Raw genomic sequence first — 16,023 nt, 5'->3', positions numbered from 1 at the left:
TTGGACGCCTATGAGCACTGCCATCTCCATTATTTTGTTTACTTTCCATCCTACCTAGTGCACATGAAGAAAGTACAAATGAAACATTTGGTAATCTCAACTATCCAATCTAGTAAATCAGATATCCCTATATGGGGATATATGTATGAAATGACTAAAAGATAGCCACTGCATTAGGAGGACTCGCCACGCCTCCAGGAACCTGTTGGTATACAGCGATCTCGTCAGTACAATTCACTCACCCATGATCAAAAAGCACAGTAACAACCTGACTGACCTTCAACGGCACACTCGACAGGAAGAAACTCCACCGATTCGTCTTCGCACAATACTCCGCCACTCCCTCGAGATCAAAATACTCCCCAATAGGCATCCCCCAGCCAGCCAGTAACCACTGGTGTAGCTGAAACTCCGGCGGGCCTTGAGGGCCTGCGATGGGCGAAGGCTCGAAACTAGGCGAGTCACTCGCTACGGCAGCGAACTGATTCTCCCAGAGCCAGCGGAGAGTGGCCTCTCCAGCCTCAAGGCCTGCAAATTGAGGCGTTTCACGTTGAGAAATGGCCAGCTCGTCGTCCGGCGAGAGCTTGTCGTAGGCGGCTGTGAAGCCAGTGCGCAGGAAGAGGATATCGCCGGGGCGGAATCGGATGTCGTTCTCTTCGACGATCTGCTTGATTGCAGAGAGGGGGATCTTGGTTGTGGTGAAGGGGCTGAGGGGGATGGAGTTCTTAGTTGCCCACGAGGCGTAGTCGATTAGCACGCCTCTGCCCACTATCCCGCCGTGCTTGACCCAGGCTAGAGCTGTGAGTTTGACGTTTGTCAGATTGTGTAAGGCAGACTTACCGTCAATCCCGATCACAGGGGAGATTTTCAAGTCCTCCAGTGAATGCCCGTTAAAGTAGCACTTATGTGTATGGTTGCCTACCGCGCAGTGCGCCTGTCAGTCTACTCCTCTACCTCGCATCAGCGTATTGGTGGTCAGGGCACAATCTTACCATAATGCCTAAAGCCATCCCACTGCGTACTACACTGCGTATTGAAGACAAGGATATCATCATTCACAATCCGTGGCGCCTTGTTCACCAACTCCCGCGCAAACGGCTTGCGGCCGAAACTGGGATTCTTGATTCGATCGAGTGGCAGATCAAGCGAGAATCGTACGCCGTCTCGAATCTCCTCTGCTGCTGCCCTGCGCACTGTTTCGGGGGTGAGCAGGTTCAGCATCCCCAACTCATTGTCCTTGCCGAATAGACCCCATGCGTTCCCTGGAGGCCCTGAGGGGTCGATAGTGAGGTTGTCGAAAATGGGGAGGCGAGTGGTTACAGATGCCATGTCTGTATGCTATTCAAGGAATACGACACCGATGGTTATAGAAAAGAGACAGTTCAGCGGAATGAGAAGGAGACTGGCAATAATAGACGTGATGCGCTATCTTGCATATCATCCCCGCATCAAAGACCTTCCCCAAAGATACTCCATATCCGGTAACTAAGAGTGCGGATATTTCTCCACATCCAGGGCGCGGATTACCGTGGGGAAGAATGCTTAATACAAGATAAACTCTCACACTTAACTACGGAAGGGAAGAATGTTGGTTCGCTGGACGCTTGACTAATGATACAGAGGAGCGCTCTCCATAGCAAATTTAAATATGGCCTTCTATGTCTTATGTCACAAAGCCAGTCAATTGACAGACAAGTTACCGTCAACACCCAACCATGCCATAACCGAGGGCATGATACCCTGTTAGAAGTCCAACTCGAGCACCATAACACATCGTTTACTCAGTGTTTATAATAGCTGCACCTCTTCCTCGGTGACTGCCCCTTCCTCTGGACCCGCTTCCTCTGTCCGACCCGCGGAAACCGCCGCGGCCCCCACGTCCACTGCCACGATTCAATGCTTTGGGAGGCGGCACCTGGGAGTAATTCTGAGGCCGGAAGTGAGGATTGTTTTTGATCACGTCTGCCTCCGGGTTGCTATTATCCACGGATACATACCCCCCACGAGTACGGTACATGCCTCCACGGCCCCTGCCGCCGCGTTGTTCACTGCCGTCACCGCTGCTGGGGTGGGGCCGGAACGGTAAAGTAGTCTGCGGCGATCCTCCATTTGCGGCACCGCGACCTCCACGTCCTCTATGAGGAGCACCGTTTCCTCGTGTATTACCCAAGCCTGAGACAGCTCCACGGTATGAGTTGGTCAATGGAGGAGGAGCCGGAGCCTCCTTCAGCTGACCCTGCCCATTAGGCCCAAGTGGAGCACCGTATCCTGCCACTGTCAAAGGCGAAGGTTGGCTCTGTGCCTGTTGACTGGCGGCAGCCCGTGTGCTGGCGAGTAATTGACGATAGGAAACATTGAGAACGGATGATGCCAAAACTGTTTGACCGCGGAATGGCGAGCAGCGGTCTCCCAGAGTGGTACCGCTCATGAAGGAAACATCAAAGACAACGTCAAGCAAGATCGCTCGGGGCGTCCGAGTGAGGCCGACAACTGTTCCTCGAGTGGCAATGGGTACCTTGCCAGAATCTTGAGCATAGACCACACGATCTCCAAGCTTGAAAGTTTGGTTCTGCAAACGCTGCTCGACGTCCGAAGGCCGCAGAAGCGCGCTTCGGGGGACACCTCTGATCTTCTTAGGCTGCATCGGAGGTTGACTCTGCACAAGTTGATCCGCGTCCTGTTCAATCAACTTCACAACATCAGAATCCAACTGCTCAGCCTCAAGAGGAACCCTCTCAAATTTTTTGGCTTCCATCGCTTTGAGCCAATCTCTGATTTCCTTCATCTTCACAAGTGCAACATCCTCCGGGTAGAAATCTGTCGGCTGGTAACGGTCCTTCTGAGGGTTACGCTGGATACCAGCAATGAACTCTGGGAATTTAATCATATACTGCTGGAGAAGATCGACTGCCTTAGGGCTGAATTCCCAGCCAGACTCCCCGCGACGGGAGTAGCCAAGAACTTTCTGTTTTCTCGCTTCGAACTTGAGGTTCAGACCGAGGTTGACGCGCTGTCCCTCCATGTCAACAGAGAATGAGGAGGTGATCTTTGCCAATACCAATGGATTCAAACGTAGGCTGCGAGCAATGGCAAATGAGGGCATATACGGACACAGCCTCTCCGCTTCTCTAGCGCGATCTTTTCCAAACTCTGGCTCGCGGCCCTTGATCACAGCAATCAAGCCATTAACCTTGCCGTCTTCGTGCCCTGTAATGTGCACCGGTCTTCCATAATTGTAATCGCCCAAGAAAAAGGCACGCGAGCCTTCCGGAAATTCCTTCTCAATGGGCAGGGCATCACGTTCGATGAAGCGCTCATCCGGATTGATAACTTCGTCTACGACAAGCTGTAGCGCATAGTCGGTTTCCTGTCCCGGAATATCGGCGAATTCCTTGATTGTCGCACCCTCATCTGTTTTGATCAGACCCTTGAGGAGTTGAACGTGCACCATCGACTCAACGGGGCCAATAATAGTGCCAAGTCTGCGGCTGTAAATCCCTTCAATCTTATCTGCCTTTTTCTTCCATTGATCAATTTGGGCCTCAGTGTGAGGAATCGAAACCACGTGGTTCTCTCCTTCCGGAAGCAGATAATCGAACAGCTCGTCAGATACACGGATGACAAGAGCTTCCTGCAGAAAGGGGTAGCCAACAAAGACACGCTTCCCAAGCTTCTGCTTAGCCAGCTCAATACTCGATCTGATCCCGGGGTCGAGTACCGTGATAACCATACTCTCGTTGCGACTTTCCTGTTGGAAAACGCACACGCCGTGGAAACCAAGCTGGCCTACATGGGGTAGAGTCTTCAAACTCGGGAAACCGGCCAATGCAGCCGCTCCAAGCTGGACACCGTCGACCAAGCCAATATAAGGTTCCAAGCCATCCATGGTAGGCAAATCAAAAATGTTCTCGATGCAATGGCAGCTGGGGATATCAGGGAAGACACCAGGGAGAGACGAGGGGTAAGCGAAGTTCACTTCCGGTGAGTAAGTAAACTTGAGACTAACCCCAAACCCATTTCGCGCTTTTTCTTCCGGAGTCAAGAGGTGCTCTCTGGTGGCAAGAGCTTCCAAGAGGCGACGTTCATCAATGAATGGAATCTTGACAACAGCCTCCCATTCCATCTTCTTGCCGTTCATATCCAATTCAAAATCACGCGGATAGAAGTCGATGATGGGAGACTCTGGGGACGTCATCAAGTCCCGAAACGCAGCAGGCACAGTTTGCTTGCTTCGGTCAGGTAAGACACCCATGAGCTGCTCATAAGGCTTGAACGGTTGACCCAGTTTAAAATTCATGTCCGCGTTCAGACCCTTGATCACATCTAGTCATGGTCAGCAAACGAATGAGATGGTCGAAAAAATTGTGGTCAGGATTGAAAGGAAAGAAGTTATTATGTTAGATGAGTAGCCAGCACGTACCAGAAATCATAGGCGCATAATGATACTTGAAGAACCATGGCCAAGACGCAATGCCTCTGTAATAATAATACAGAACCCATTGAAGACCTTGCACATAATTTTCCGTCAGCTTCCGCATTTCCTCGTGATTGTCGAGACCCCAGCCGAATTTGCTCATGTAATATTTGTCTTTCCAATCCTGGAATTTTTCCTCGTATTTCTTCTCTGCTGCTTTCTGAGCTTCCTCGGGGAAAATCTCCTGGACCTTCGCATTGTCATATCTCCGAATGACGCGCTGTACGGCCATAGACGCCTCTTCATCTTCCTCCTCTTCGCTGTCGTCATCCTCGTTGGCAGGCAGCTGAAGTCTGATGAACCGGTCTCCATGTTCATCCGCAACTGTGGTCCACGGGAGTCGCAGGTCGTCTGCAAGTTGCTCCACAAACTTGCGATCACGAGCCGGTAGTGTGGGAGGAAGATCTAGAGGTCTTGAACCTAATGCCTTCTCAGGCCTGTTCAAAACATACTTTTTGATTTCTTTGAAAAGCTCCTTCTGGGCTGGCGTGAGAGTCAAGCCCTTTGGCTTCTCTTGGGGCTCAGAACCGTTCTCAGCACCATTCCGTTTGGCGTTGATCCACCTCGCGTCCGAGTATTCGACTTCAAAAAAGCGAAACTCAACATCACTCAGAGCTTCAATAAGCATACCGAGGCGCTTCAAGTTGATGACACCTTGCTCGTTGACGTAGCCACCCATTTTTGGCAAGACGTCCTTGTAGATCTTAAACATTAGCGAAAGGGCTCCCTCGTTGATGTGCAGATTAGGAAGATTAGGCAAGAAATCATTTCCGACGAAGAAAGCCATCAGGATAAAGTCGTCGATGACTCGTTCCATATCAAATGGGAAATCCAGAACCCCTTCCTGCTCCAACTCCTGAAACTCCAATTCCAGGTATTCTCGAACCATACAAAGATGCAAGAGGTAGAAGTTTTGGTGCTCAAGTTCCTTAGGCTTCTTCTGAACTTGGCGGCCAAATGTAACCTCCTCACGAAGGAGACAGAAATGAGGATCATGGCTAAGCAGGCCCAACATGATCAAGTCCGCATCAAGACCATAGAGACAGTGACGGATGTTGGGGTCATACCCTGGCTGTGCTTTCGCATGCCGGATATACTCCATGATCTTATGTTCACCTTCTCCCGGTACCTCATGGCCCGAAAGCACAATATCTACCCCTTGCCAATCTTTGTCTTCGGAGATTTTCTTGTTAATGAAATACTTTAATTGTTGCGTCAGCTTCGCCATGAACTCCGTACCGGGAGTGATGCAGTTGCTGTCAAATGGGTCCTCTTTCGGCATCTCGATCCCCTGGGCGATGGCCTTCTCCTTTGCAACCTCAGCATCCAAGGCCGTCCTAAACCGTCTCGCACGCTGTTGGTTCATCTTCGCGCGAGGAGCGACACCGTCAACTGCCATGAAGAACAACTTCCTTGGCTTGATCTTGCCGTACAGATGCTCGATATAGTTGAAGATTGCAATAAACATCTTATCCTCCGTCATGCGAAACGTGGGAGAATCGCTGTCTTTATGTGTACAATTATGAATAATACCGTTCATGTCGAGATAAAGCGCATCAAATTCAGGTATCCGATTCTCCGCAATCAACATGGAGATCGTGGGGTAGCGCTCGCTGAGCCAGCGGAAGAACTTGGGAACACCCATGGCGAATGAGTGCGAAGTATATTCTAACAAGAATGAAGTTGGTCAGTCAAATCAGGCGCGGCAGCGTCGCAGACTGTTGTCGTCGTCGTCGTAACTGGTCGTCAAAACTCGATGAAGAACCCAAGCTCGGAGGCAAACCATTCACTGAATGGTAATATAGTCGTAGACAGAAAAGGAACGACTGGGTATCTTCAAGGAATGTAAGAGACAAAGACGTAAAAAATAAAAGCAAAAGGACTAGCACTGGAAGCCTAGAAAAGCGAAATAGGCGGCTGAGGCGCCTTCTGGAGGGATAGCAGTTCAATAATGCGGTGATATGAATCTGAAGTAGTGACTCGTCCAAGTGACCGCTTTGCGACCTTTAGAGCCGGCTCCGAGGCCACACCGCCAAGCCGCTATTCCTAAAGTGGAATGGCTGATTACGGCGCCAATTAACGCGCTGCCGACGGGAAGGTCGCGTTTCTCAAGTGCGAGAGCTCGATGCACAAGTCAAAGCTCTACTGCAACCCCATTGAAGCTCCTATACCTTGCCAATTACAGGAATATTCATTCTTGCGCAGGCCAAATTAGTCTGTGTGGATTTCAGAGACTACTCCGTGCACATAATCGCTGCACCAACGGGACATGATGGAGCCTTACGACGACGGTACACCCTGCGAATTACCTCTCTTTGTTCGATAATCGCTGACATCTTTCATCGCAGCTGTTGTTGAGGAGCATGAGGAGCAGGAAGAAGAGCGTACGGAGGAGAAGATTATCAACGAAGGTATTCTAGATCGACCTTGTTGACCGGCGTCGCTTTCGTTGTGACTAATACAGACCTTGATCAGAATACAAAACATGGAAGAAGAACGCACCTTTTCTTTATGACATGATCCTCAGCACAGCACTAGAATGGCCCACACTCACAACACAATGGCTTCCCGATAAGCAAGAGTATGTACATCGTTCATCTGCTTCGCGCGCAACAATAGACTGACTCGTCTCAGGGTCCCGGATAAACCGTATTCTACTCATCGCCTACTGATCGGCACACACACTTCTAGTGATGCGCAAAATTATTTGCAAATTGCTCATGTCCAACTCCCCAATCCATCTGCTCCCAATCCGGACGACTACGATGAGGAGCGCGGGGAGATCGGAGGTTATGGCGGCAGCTCGAAGAAGGCGCCCATGGAAATCAAGTTCAACATTGTGCAGAAGATTGATCACAAGGGTGAAGTCAACAAGGCCAGGTATCAGCCACAAAACCCCAACATCATCGCTACCATGTGCACAGACGGCAGGGTCATGATCTGGGATCGCTCAAAACACCCGAGTCTGCCGACGGGCCAAGTCAACCCTCAGATGGAACTCATCGGCCATACGAAAGAGGGATTCGGTCTCAGTTGGAGTCCGCATACTGCGGGACAACTCGTTACCGGTAGTGAGGACAAGACAGTCCGAATCTGGTAAGAAAGCTGTATTCACTCTGCTTGCACTGGTAACTGATCATTTGACACAGGGATTTGACGACGTACTCAAAGGGCAACAAGTTACTGAAGCCTTCCAGAACTTACACTCACCATTCGTCCATCGTCAATGACGTTCAGTATCATCCTCTTCACTCGTCCCTTATTGGCACTGTATCCGATGACATCACTCTTCAGATTCTCGACATTCGGGAATCAGAGACAACTCGTGCAGCTGCATCTGCAGAGGGTCAACACCGCGATGCCATCAATACCATTGCTTTCAATCCCGCCGCCGAGACCGTTCTAGCAACGGGGTCTGCCGATAAGACGATAGGTCTTTGGGATCTGCGAAACTTGAAAACTAAACTGCACTCGTTGGAAGGCCACAGTGACTCGGTTACTTCGATCTCGTGGCATCCTTTCGAAGAAGCTGTTCTAGCCAGCGCGAGCTATGACCGAAAGATCGCTTTCTGGGATCTCAGTAGGGCAGGCGAGGAACAGACTCCTGAAGATGCCCAAGACGGCCCACCAGAGCTGTATGTCAATCTAGCTTTTTTTTTTTTTTCTTTTTTTTTTTTCGTTGTTCGTGTATTTGGTACTAATTTACTTGTGCAGACTCTTCCAGCACGGCGGGCATACCAACCGTATTTCTGACTTCAGTTGGAATCTCAACGATCCATGGGTTCTTTGCTCAGCTGCCGAGGACAATCTGCTCCAAGTTTGGAAGGTCGCCGATGCGATTGTTGGCAAGGATTTGGAGGATGTGCCGACTGAGGAGCTGGAACCTTGATTTAAAGAGTTGATGGTGGATGATCTCGAAAATATTGATACCTGTACGGTGTGGTCTAGTCAATTACATTGTCGACAGTATACAGCATAGCTACGCATAGTAGTGCAATTGTTAAAATATCAAGTGTGAAGACGTTCAGGAAAGAAAGAAATGCTGAAATGTATCCCGATTAAGTTTCGTTTCGATGATTGAAATTGTACGAACAGGGGAACAACGGAATGTTAGACTGGCCTTATCTGCCATCCCTTGTCAGACGATTCGGGGTGTCATTCTCTCCCTCGTAACTAAGCAACTAGTTGATCGTCGACGGCGGAAGTAATATAGAATTGTTATATGACTCGATCATAGATAACCATTGCGGACCAAGCATCAGGTCAGCCAAAGCGTAAAACAGTTGGACACTCTTCTCCCCTCAACCTGGGATCCATACACTTTTAGTATATCTGACTTCTCATCATTGAGATAACAACAACTGCCGCCCATATAGTTGAATATATGTACCAGGGAATGCCGAGGCTACTGCAGTAGGACCACGCATGCATGGCAGATGCACGTCATATAATGGTTAAATTAATTTCAGGACAGAACTTGACGTTCCATTTCCATGTCACAGTGTTCCTGGCAAAAGCATTCGTTATTCAAGACTTTATTGGAGGCAATACAATGACTGTCATCGCCTAGCCGATGACTCAAACTAATTCTATGAGCAATTGAGTGGTATAATCAAAGTAATCAGCGCAGGACGTAAATGGCCTCAGGCCGCTAATTTAACATGAACTACGCCAAACAAGGACTAGCCAACCCCCCGCCCTGCATGAGGTCTGCAACGGTTGTTTACAGACCAATCATTTTGTCCCCTGCGTCAGGCGGTGAGAGACGGCGATGAAATCACTTTCGGAGGGGTCCAGTTCCTCCGACTAGCTAACTGCCTAGTAATTCAAAACGCCGGCCTCCGTTGAACTGAACTTTCACCCCTCTTCCTCTCCTCGCCATAAAAGATGATTATTATTCTTTCGCTACTTGTTTTTTCAATCTAGGACGACCTTTATTGTCTTGTTCTGAGTGTTCGACCCGGTTACTCAGCTGATTGATTCTGTGATCAAGGCGCCGTCCGGCCGATCCTCTTTACCAATACAAATCTTACCCTCCCTATCCACTTTCGTATTTTCGATTACCTCCAGTATCAGCCATGAGCTCCGGATCTCCTCCTCCAGGCCCAAAGCCTAAGTCTGCTGTTCCATCTCACCTTTTGAATGGTAGCTCTCCTCTTCACCCTTCCAATACCACTGGCGTTCGTGATGCTCGTGAGCGCGAGAGTCTAAACTCGTCCATCCGCTCCTCTTTTGCTCCTCGCATCCCCGCTGAGTTCAACTTGCCGGAAATAGAAACTCATCCTGTCAGTGATGCCGCCGATACCTATAATGGACCTGTTCGGAATTCAGGCGTTGCCAGGTAGATCAGATCTTGTTGATCAAAAGGAACAAAGCTCATCCCGTTCATCCAGGCCTACTTTGAGCGATCCCCCGCGAGACCCCAGAGACGAGGGCGGTGCTTTAACCCCCCCGGCAAGTGCCAGTCGACCATCTAGCCCGTACACTTCGAATCCTCCAATTGACTTTGACGGGTTGAGTTGGCCATGTAAGTCACTGTCGTGGTCTTGGCTCTTAGATTCCTGTCTAATTGGTTTTGTGAATAGGCCCCGGCACGAGAGCACGATTGGAATCTACCCCTGAACAAACCGAAGAGCGCATTCAGAAGCTTGCAGGTGCTGTAAGAACCATATTTGAATGCATTGGAGAGGACCCGGAGAGAGAAGGTCTGCGGGAGACCCCCGAGAGATATGCCAAGGCTATGCTCTACTTCACCAAAGGCTACGAAGAAAATGTCAGGGACCTTGTCAATGGAGCAGTTTTCCATGAGGACCACGATGAGCTGGTCATTGTCAAGGACATTGAGGTGTTCTCCCTCTGCGAACATCACATGGTACCTTTTACTGGAAAGGTAAGAATGACATCCATGCCCTTCGAATATATCCACTGATGAAACTCCTTGGGATACAGATGCATATTGGATACATCCCTGACCGTCGGGTGCTTGGTCTTTCTAAGCTAGCCCGGCTGGCAGAGATGTTCTCTCGAAGACTTCAGGTGCAAGAACGTCTCACCAAGCAGGTCGCCCTCGCCATCTCGGAGGTTCTGAAGCCCCGCGGCGTTGGTGTCGTCATGGAATCTTCCCACCTTTGTATGGTGATGCGTGGTGTACAGAAGACCAGCAGCACCACGACAACCAGTTGTATGCTTGGTTGTATGCGGTCCAGCGCGAAGACCCGGGAAGAATTCTTGACGCTCCTCAATAGGAAGTGACTCTGAGACTGACTCAGAATATCTGGGATTTTAAGATTTGTTACCCCGTTTTAACAGTGGATGACATTCACGATTTGCATAAGGAGTTATGGTAGTTACCTTTCAACAGGTTGTCGGGTGTTGGCATTTTGTTTTGTGGATGATGTCACGAACAAGGAGTTCTATTTTTTTCATTATACACAAAAGACTCTTCATCTTTGCACATGCAGATACTATGCTTTTTTTTCCCCATCTTCTGTTGGACCGGATCTTCGAGGCATCTTACGAATTTTGGTTTATCTATACACACAGAGCTGGTGGGATCGGAGATTGGTGACAGGACGAAAACAAATAGAAGATGGAAATACAGGTCCTCACTAACATCTAGGCGTCCTATATACCATATCCTGGATGTTGGACTCGGATCTAGTCACTTGGCTGGCGTTTTGATTTGATTCAACACTACAATCACATTGCAAGTTCAGCTTTGTTTACCACTTATTCAGCATACTATAAGGTCATTGCTACAAAATTTCTGATGAATACGCATCTTCTTGGATTGATAACTAACACGCTGAAACTGTCCATGGCCCATTTTGTGCCCTAACCAGCTTCAGTTGGAAGGTGAATGTCAACGGAGATCTGCCATCTTCTACTGTGGTGACGCAGTAGTGAGAGGTCAAGCACTGCTGGTCTTAGTCAGGTGGTGGTGCTTTGGATATTCACTTTCAACGCGCGTGTCAAAATTCACTACACGATGATCTCGAGTCTTTTGTTTACATCTCTTTCTTGTTTATCGCTCTCGTCTCGACGCGCCTTTACCCATCCTCTGTATCTCTTAACAAACATTCCCTTCAAGTCAGTATCTTGCTCGGCATTTCCTGTAGACAGTGTCATTTACCGACAACAGGTGTGTCTTTCACTTCAACGAACCCGTGTGTTTCGGAGCAAACGCAAATGGCACGAACTATTCAGAGTGAGTTGACTCCAAGTGCTCATGAAAGTGGGAAAAGGATTACTGCTAACCACAGGTACACTGTAGCGGACCGCAAACAGTCCAAAGCGCCTACCAGGTCTGAACGCACTCCTAATGAATTGGAGGCCGGCGAAGCTCTAATTCTCCTCTCCAGGGGGTATGGAGAACGCACAGCAGGCCCGAGGCAGCCATCAAACACCAACATTCAGACACAAAACGATCCGGGGAACTACCAAATGCAGAACAACCGGGTTTTGCCCGCGAATGCCGAACCTCGTCCTCGTCAGAACACGACATTGGCCCAGGCAGGTGGTAGGATGCAGATGCCTCAAAACGTTCCACAGCAACCAGCGAATGCTGCCGTGGCGGCAATGCAAGCGGCCCCCTATTGGAACGCTAACCCAGCCGCAGCACAGCGAGTTGCTTTGACGGGCCAGGAGGCGCTACAGGCATATCTGATCAGACAGCAGATCCTTGCAGGTGTGGCTCCCCAAGACCTTATCATGATGAGAGGACCACCGCAGCAGCATGGACGTCAAGCCGTCCCGCCACTGGTGCAGATAACGAACCAAGGTGTTTATGCTCCTGTCATACCTCCCGCGACATTCAACGGCGTGTTTCACCCATTTCCAATGTTGCCTGTTCAGCAGAACATACCCAATGTACCGGCACCTGGTGTTCCCTATCCTGCTGTTGCACCTGGTATTCCTGCTCAAGCCGCTAGAGCACCTCAATGTCATTGTCCTCCTAATGGACCTATGATGCCACAGGAAGCTGGCCAATTCCATACTCAACGACCCTTGAACAGAAATCATCCTAACGCAGCAGCAATGGCGGGTTTGAACGCAAACCTGCCTGCTCAGAACCGAGCGGTCTTACCAGCGGCTTTGCAGCTCAATGGGCAGCAGCCTCAAGGCCCATATCTTCTACCCGCGAGGACTATAGCGGAAAGGAATGTGACCATGCCCGCAAACAATATGCCAGTGAGAGATAACGGAACTCTTGATAAGACTGCTGCATCTCAACGTCAGTCGCGCAGAACACCCCAAATCAAAACCGAGTCTCCTCCGCCTGGGGAGGTCCTTGCAAATCAAGTTGACCATAGGGGGATTCGGAAGACCGTACCCGAGGCGAACGGACACGGACGTCTGATTCCCCAACCGCATATTGCGCTTCAGCCTCCCAACGATGGGCATAGACCTGCATCCAATGGGCCAGACACTAGACAATCCTCGGCCACACCGACCGCCGCGGCGCAGAGCTCAAACAACGCCGCGCAGCATACTCACAACGAAAGCAAGAGCAGCAGGCGCCATAATTACAACATGCTCAAGTCCCTCATTTGCCATCCGTCTATGGCGTTTTTGGTCTTTGATCATCTTGAAATAGAGGATGTGATCAATCTGCATCTTACCTGCAAGCGTTTCCATCAGTTTGTGAGGAGCGTTCTGGCAATAATCGTCATGCGTAAGGCGGCACAGAAAGCGCCCGAATCACTGTGCATATTTCCGTTCCTTTGCTATAATAGACTTTGTGATCGATGGTCGGCGCCACCTGGCCTAAAATTGAACGATGTAACTTACATCATACCCTCAGTCCGGTGGTTGAAGATGATCCTGTACCGCGAGGCGGTCGTCAAGGACATCATGGAGCGCATGGCTGACAAGGGCTGGAAACTGCCCAACAGATGTGCCACGGTTGTGAAGAAGCTCTGGTTCTTGATGGACATTCCGGACAACAGACGTCGGGCCTGGACAATCAGAAAGAAGACACTGTGGACTGACAACGATCTATTCCTCGCAGCTTATTTCATCGTGCAGCTGGATATGCTCTTCACGGACAGTCGCGCGAGGAAGAAGCAAGGTAGCATGCGACGCCTGCTCATGGCCCAGCCCAGCTTGACTCTGCTGTGGGATGTACTCAGGGACGGCGCATTGACTACGCATTACGAGACACTCAAGGCATACGTGCGCTGGCAGTACACTCCCAGGGCACATGAAGCGGGGTTGTTTGTGTTCGGCGTGCCACCCAATGAGGTCGGTTCTCTACAATGGGAAGGATACGGCCGAATGGCAAGGAATGTCAAATTTCTGCGACCCGACGAGCTTGTTTTGAGAGAAATTAAGGGCCGGAACCTTGACACGCAGCGTATGTATGTGGACATTATTCTATCTGATGAGCTTGAGCCCAGGGAGGATGCTTCATCATACAGGTGGCATGAGGAGATCATGACGGAGTTTGGGAACTTGCCTTGGATGCAGGTCGTGAACGTGAAATGACTTATGACTGAACGACTGCATGACTGAGGTACAACGAGGCTTGTCATGTTCAAGACATGTAGGTGATGACTTAGGACTGGGAAATCGAGGCGCTTCGTGGATGGTTCCGGCAATTTCTGTCAGTGTAGGTACAATATCGCTCTTCAAAGCGGACGATGTAAGTAGTACTCGATACTTCTAAATAGCACCATGTAAGATTCATCTTTTGCATGTAGTTACAAGACCTGTTAAAATGAGAAGTACTCCGTACTCGACCATTCTCCATCAACAGCTCTTGGAGGGGTATGGGCTAGGTCAAATCACGTGATACCGGAGCGGCCTTTCTTGTGTCCGCAAGTCTGAACAAGAATGGAAGCCACAACTTGACGTTCTCCCACGGACACCATGAACCATCATCTCGTATACTTGCCAATAGGTTCCAAGATATGCCATATCACCATAGGATAGAATTTGGATCAGAAGGGGAGGGTACTACTGTACTTCTTTCTGATGCTTGTCACATTTGGGATGGTCAATGGTCGCCAGCCGCGCAGTCCCGGCACTACCCTGACCCAGCCCACCATGTCCGTTGTTCCGCACATCAACACCACGAACCAAGACGTTGAATGCTACGACACTACCAGGGAGGACTGAAGATTCTACGGCAATCGCATGTTCTTTTTTGATTTTATTTCTCAATCCCCTATGCAAAAATCACACTTTCGTTTCAGTGATTATCCACCAGGTATGCTCTCACATGATTGCATTCAAGATGTGAGGACTGCTAGTACAGAGACTAGTTCACAGATCAAGTCCACGGACAGTCTCGCACGGAGTGACAAGGCACTCGGCTAAGTATACTGAGCCTCCACTGTACCTTTATCAGTCAAATTCTGGTTTACAGGTGAAGTTGACCAACATGCGAATATTCGCAGTAAAAGACTGTCGACTTGTTTGTGTGTTTTCGTTCGTGGGTAGATATCAACAGCAAAGACCAAGTATCACTCTGCTGATGTACCCATTTTGCGGATCGATAAGAAGTTCCGGACAGGCGGTCCCTTCTGGGCACAGCTCAAGAGTCTCGCCCACTGAGCGCATACAGGTGGCAGCGGATTAGAACCCACTATATTTGAGGGTTCTCTTGCAGCTTAGGCTGGTGGTCAAGTACTAACAAACCAGAGAGGGCCGTGGTCTAGCATTCAGACTTCGTTGACGGGATTAGTCCTAAACGTCCTTGAGCGTCTCCCTGGTCACGCTGTCCGTTGCTTGTCTTTTGCTTGCCGTAGATAGGGCTTTTTTCCGACCATTGGAGCAACGAAATATGTCTTTCGCAGGCAAGAGGCTCCTGAGCCAGGCCGCGGGAAAGAATCTGGAAGCTGACCATCTGGGGAAGAATGACGCACGAGCATCAGCTCGGGCATCACCTTTCTTGAGATTGGTCAAGGAAGAGATAAGACACGGAAAGAGCAAAGAGTGAGAGAAACAGGGCAGTCAACGATCTCCAGACTGTGCCTATTTCTAGTCGATGGTACCGGCCAAACACGAGGCATAATTGGGCGCTTCTTCATTGAAGGACAGTGTTCCATGCTGGCCAAGCTGAGTGAGCAGAACCCGTGGCAGCAGCATTGTACTTATGGTGGCTCGGTCTTCCATCGCCCTCTGCTTGAAGCCAGAGTTCATCAAGCAACATTCGTAGTAGATCCGACAGTGCGTCAGGCGAACCCGGCATTGGAAGCTCAACTGTGGGAAGAGCGGAGTATTAGCTTGTTGACTCGTCAAGTGCACTCGTGCTATGTCAGGCGTACACATGATGGCTCGAACGTCTTCCCACGCAGCACCCTACCGCATAGATGAACAACTAGTAGAGTCAGTACCGTCACTGGTCGCCGTGACAGTTACTGTTCACAAGTCACATAATTTTGAAGTGTGGCCTTTCTGTTTGACTGAAATCCCCAGGTGCGTCTTCTCTAGGGGATTTTCCATCAAAGCTTTCCCCACTATCCTCACCTACCTTTGACTGAGTGACTTGCGTTCTCATGTTCCCTTACTTCTCTCTCCTTTTTTTTTTTTTTTTTTTTTTTTTT

The 16,023-nt window shown here is 49.7% G+C and overlaps 5 protein-coding genes across 5 annotated transcripts; 3 read left to right on the top strand and 2 right to left on the bottom strand.

The window, feature by feature from the left end:
- Positions 1-154: 154 nt before the first annotated feature.
- On the bottom strand, positions 155-1,329 carry Aspvir_004733 (uncharacterized protein; the record flags this gene model as incomplete). The annotated part of the gene is made up of 4 exons (XM_043267955.1): positions 155-202; positions 278-792; positions 841-918; positions 993-1,329. The coding sequence occupies 4 exons, from the start codon at positions 1,327-1,329 to the stop codon at positions 155-157; spliced, it is 978 nt and encodes a 325-aa protein (XP_043123890.1).
- Positions 1,330-1,777: 448 nt separating this feature from the next.
- On the bottom strand, positions 1,778-6,119 carry Aspvir_004732 (chromatin-binding exonuclease XRN1; the record flags this gene model as incomplete). The annotated part of the gene is made up of 2 exons (XM_043267954.1): positions 1,778-4,323; positions 4,421-6,119. The coding sequence occupies 2 exons, from the start codon at positions 6,117-6,119 to the stop codon at positions 1,778-1,780; spliced, it is 4,245 nt and encodes a 1,414-aa protein (XP_043123889.1).
- Positions 6,120-6,746: 627 nt separating this feature from the next.
- On the top strand, positions 6,747-8,363 carry Aspvir_004731 (WD repeat RBAP46/RBAP48/MSI1 family protein; the record flags this gene model as incomplete). The annotated part of the gene is made up of 6 exons (XM_043267953.1): positions 6,747-6,765; positions 6,823-6,885; positions 6,950-7,055; positions 7,109-7,570; positions 7,624-8,109; positions 8,189-8,363. 6 exons carry the CDS (start codon positions 6,747-6,749, stop codon positions 8,361-8,363), a joined length of 1,311 nt encoding a protein of 436 aa, XP_043123888.1.
- A 1,189-nt stretch (positions 8,364-9,552) lies between these two features.
- Positions 9,553-10,726, top strand: Aspvir_004730 (GTP cyclohydrolase I; the record flags this gene model as incomplete). The annotated part of the gene is made up of 4 exons (XM_043267952.1): positions 9,553-9,815; positions 9,868-10,001; positions 10,060-10,364; positions 10,424-10,726. The coding sequence occupies 4 exons, from the start codon at positions 9,553-9,555 to the stop codon at positions 10,724-10,726; spliced, it is 1,005 nt and encodes a 334-aa protein (XP_043123887.1).
- A 936-nt stretch (positions 10,727-11,662) lies between these two features.
- Aspvir_004729 (uncharacterized protein) lies at positions 11,663-13,960 on the top strand (the record flags this gene model as incomplete). Its single annotated transcript, XM_043267951.1, has 1 exon — positions 11,663-13,960. The coding sequence occupies one exon, from the start codon at positions 11,663-11,665 to the stop codon at positions 13,958-13,960; it is 2,298 nt and encodes a 765-aa protein (XP_043123886.1).
- Between the last annotated feature and the right edge of the window lie 2,063 nt (positions 13,961-16,023).

Source organism: Aspergillus viridinutans (genome assembly GCF_018404265.1).
Source record: "Aspergillus viridinutans IFM 47045 DNA, scaffold_2, whole genome shotgun sequence".
Classification (NCBI taxonomy): domain Eukaryota; kingdom Fungi; phylum Ascomycota; class Eurotiomycetes; order Eurotiales; family Aspergillaceae; genus Aspergillus; species Aspergillus viridinutans.
Note: the sequence above shows the minus strand (reverse complement) of the source record. Positions and strands in the feature narration are given on the sequence as shown.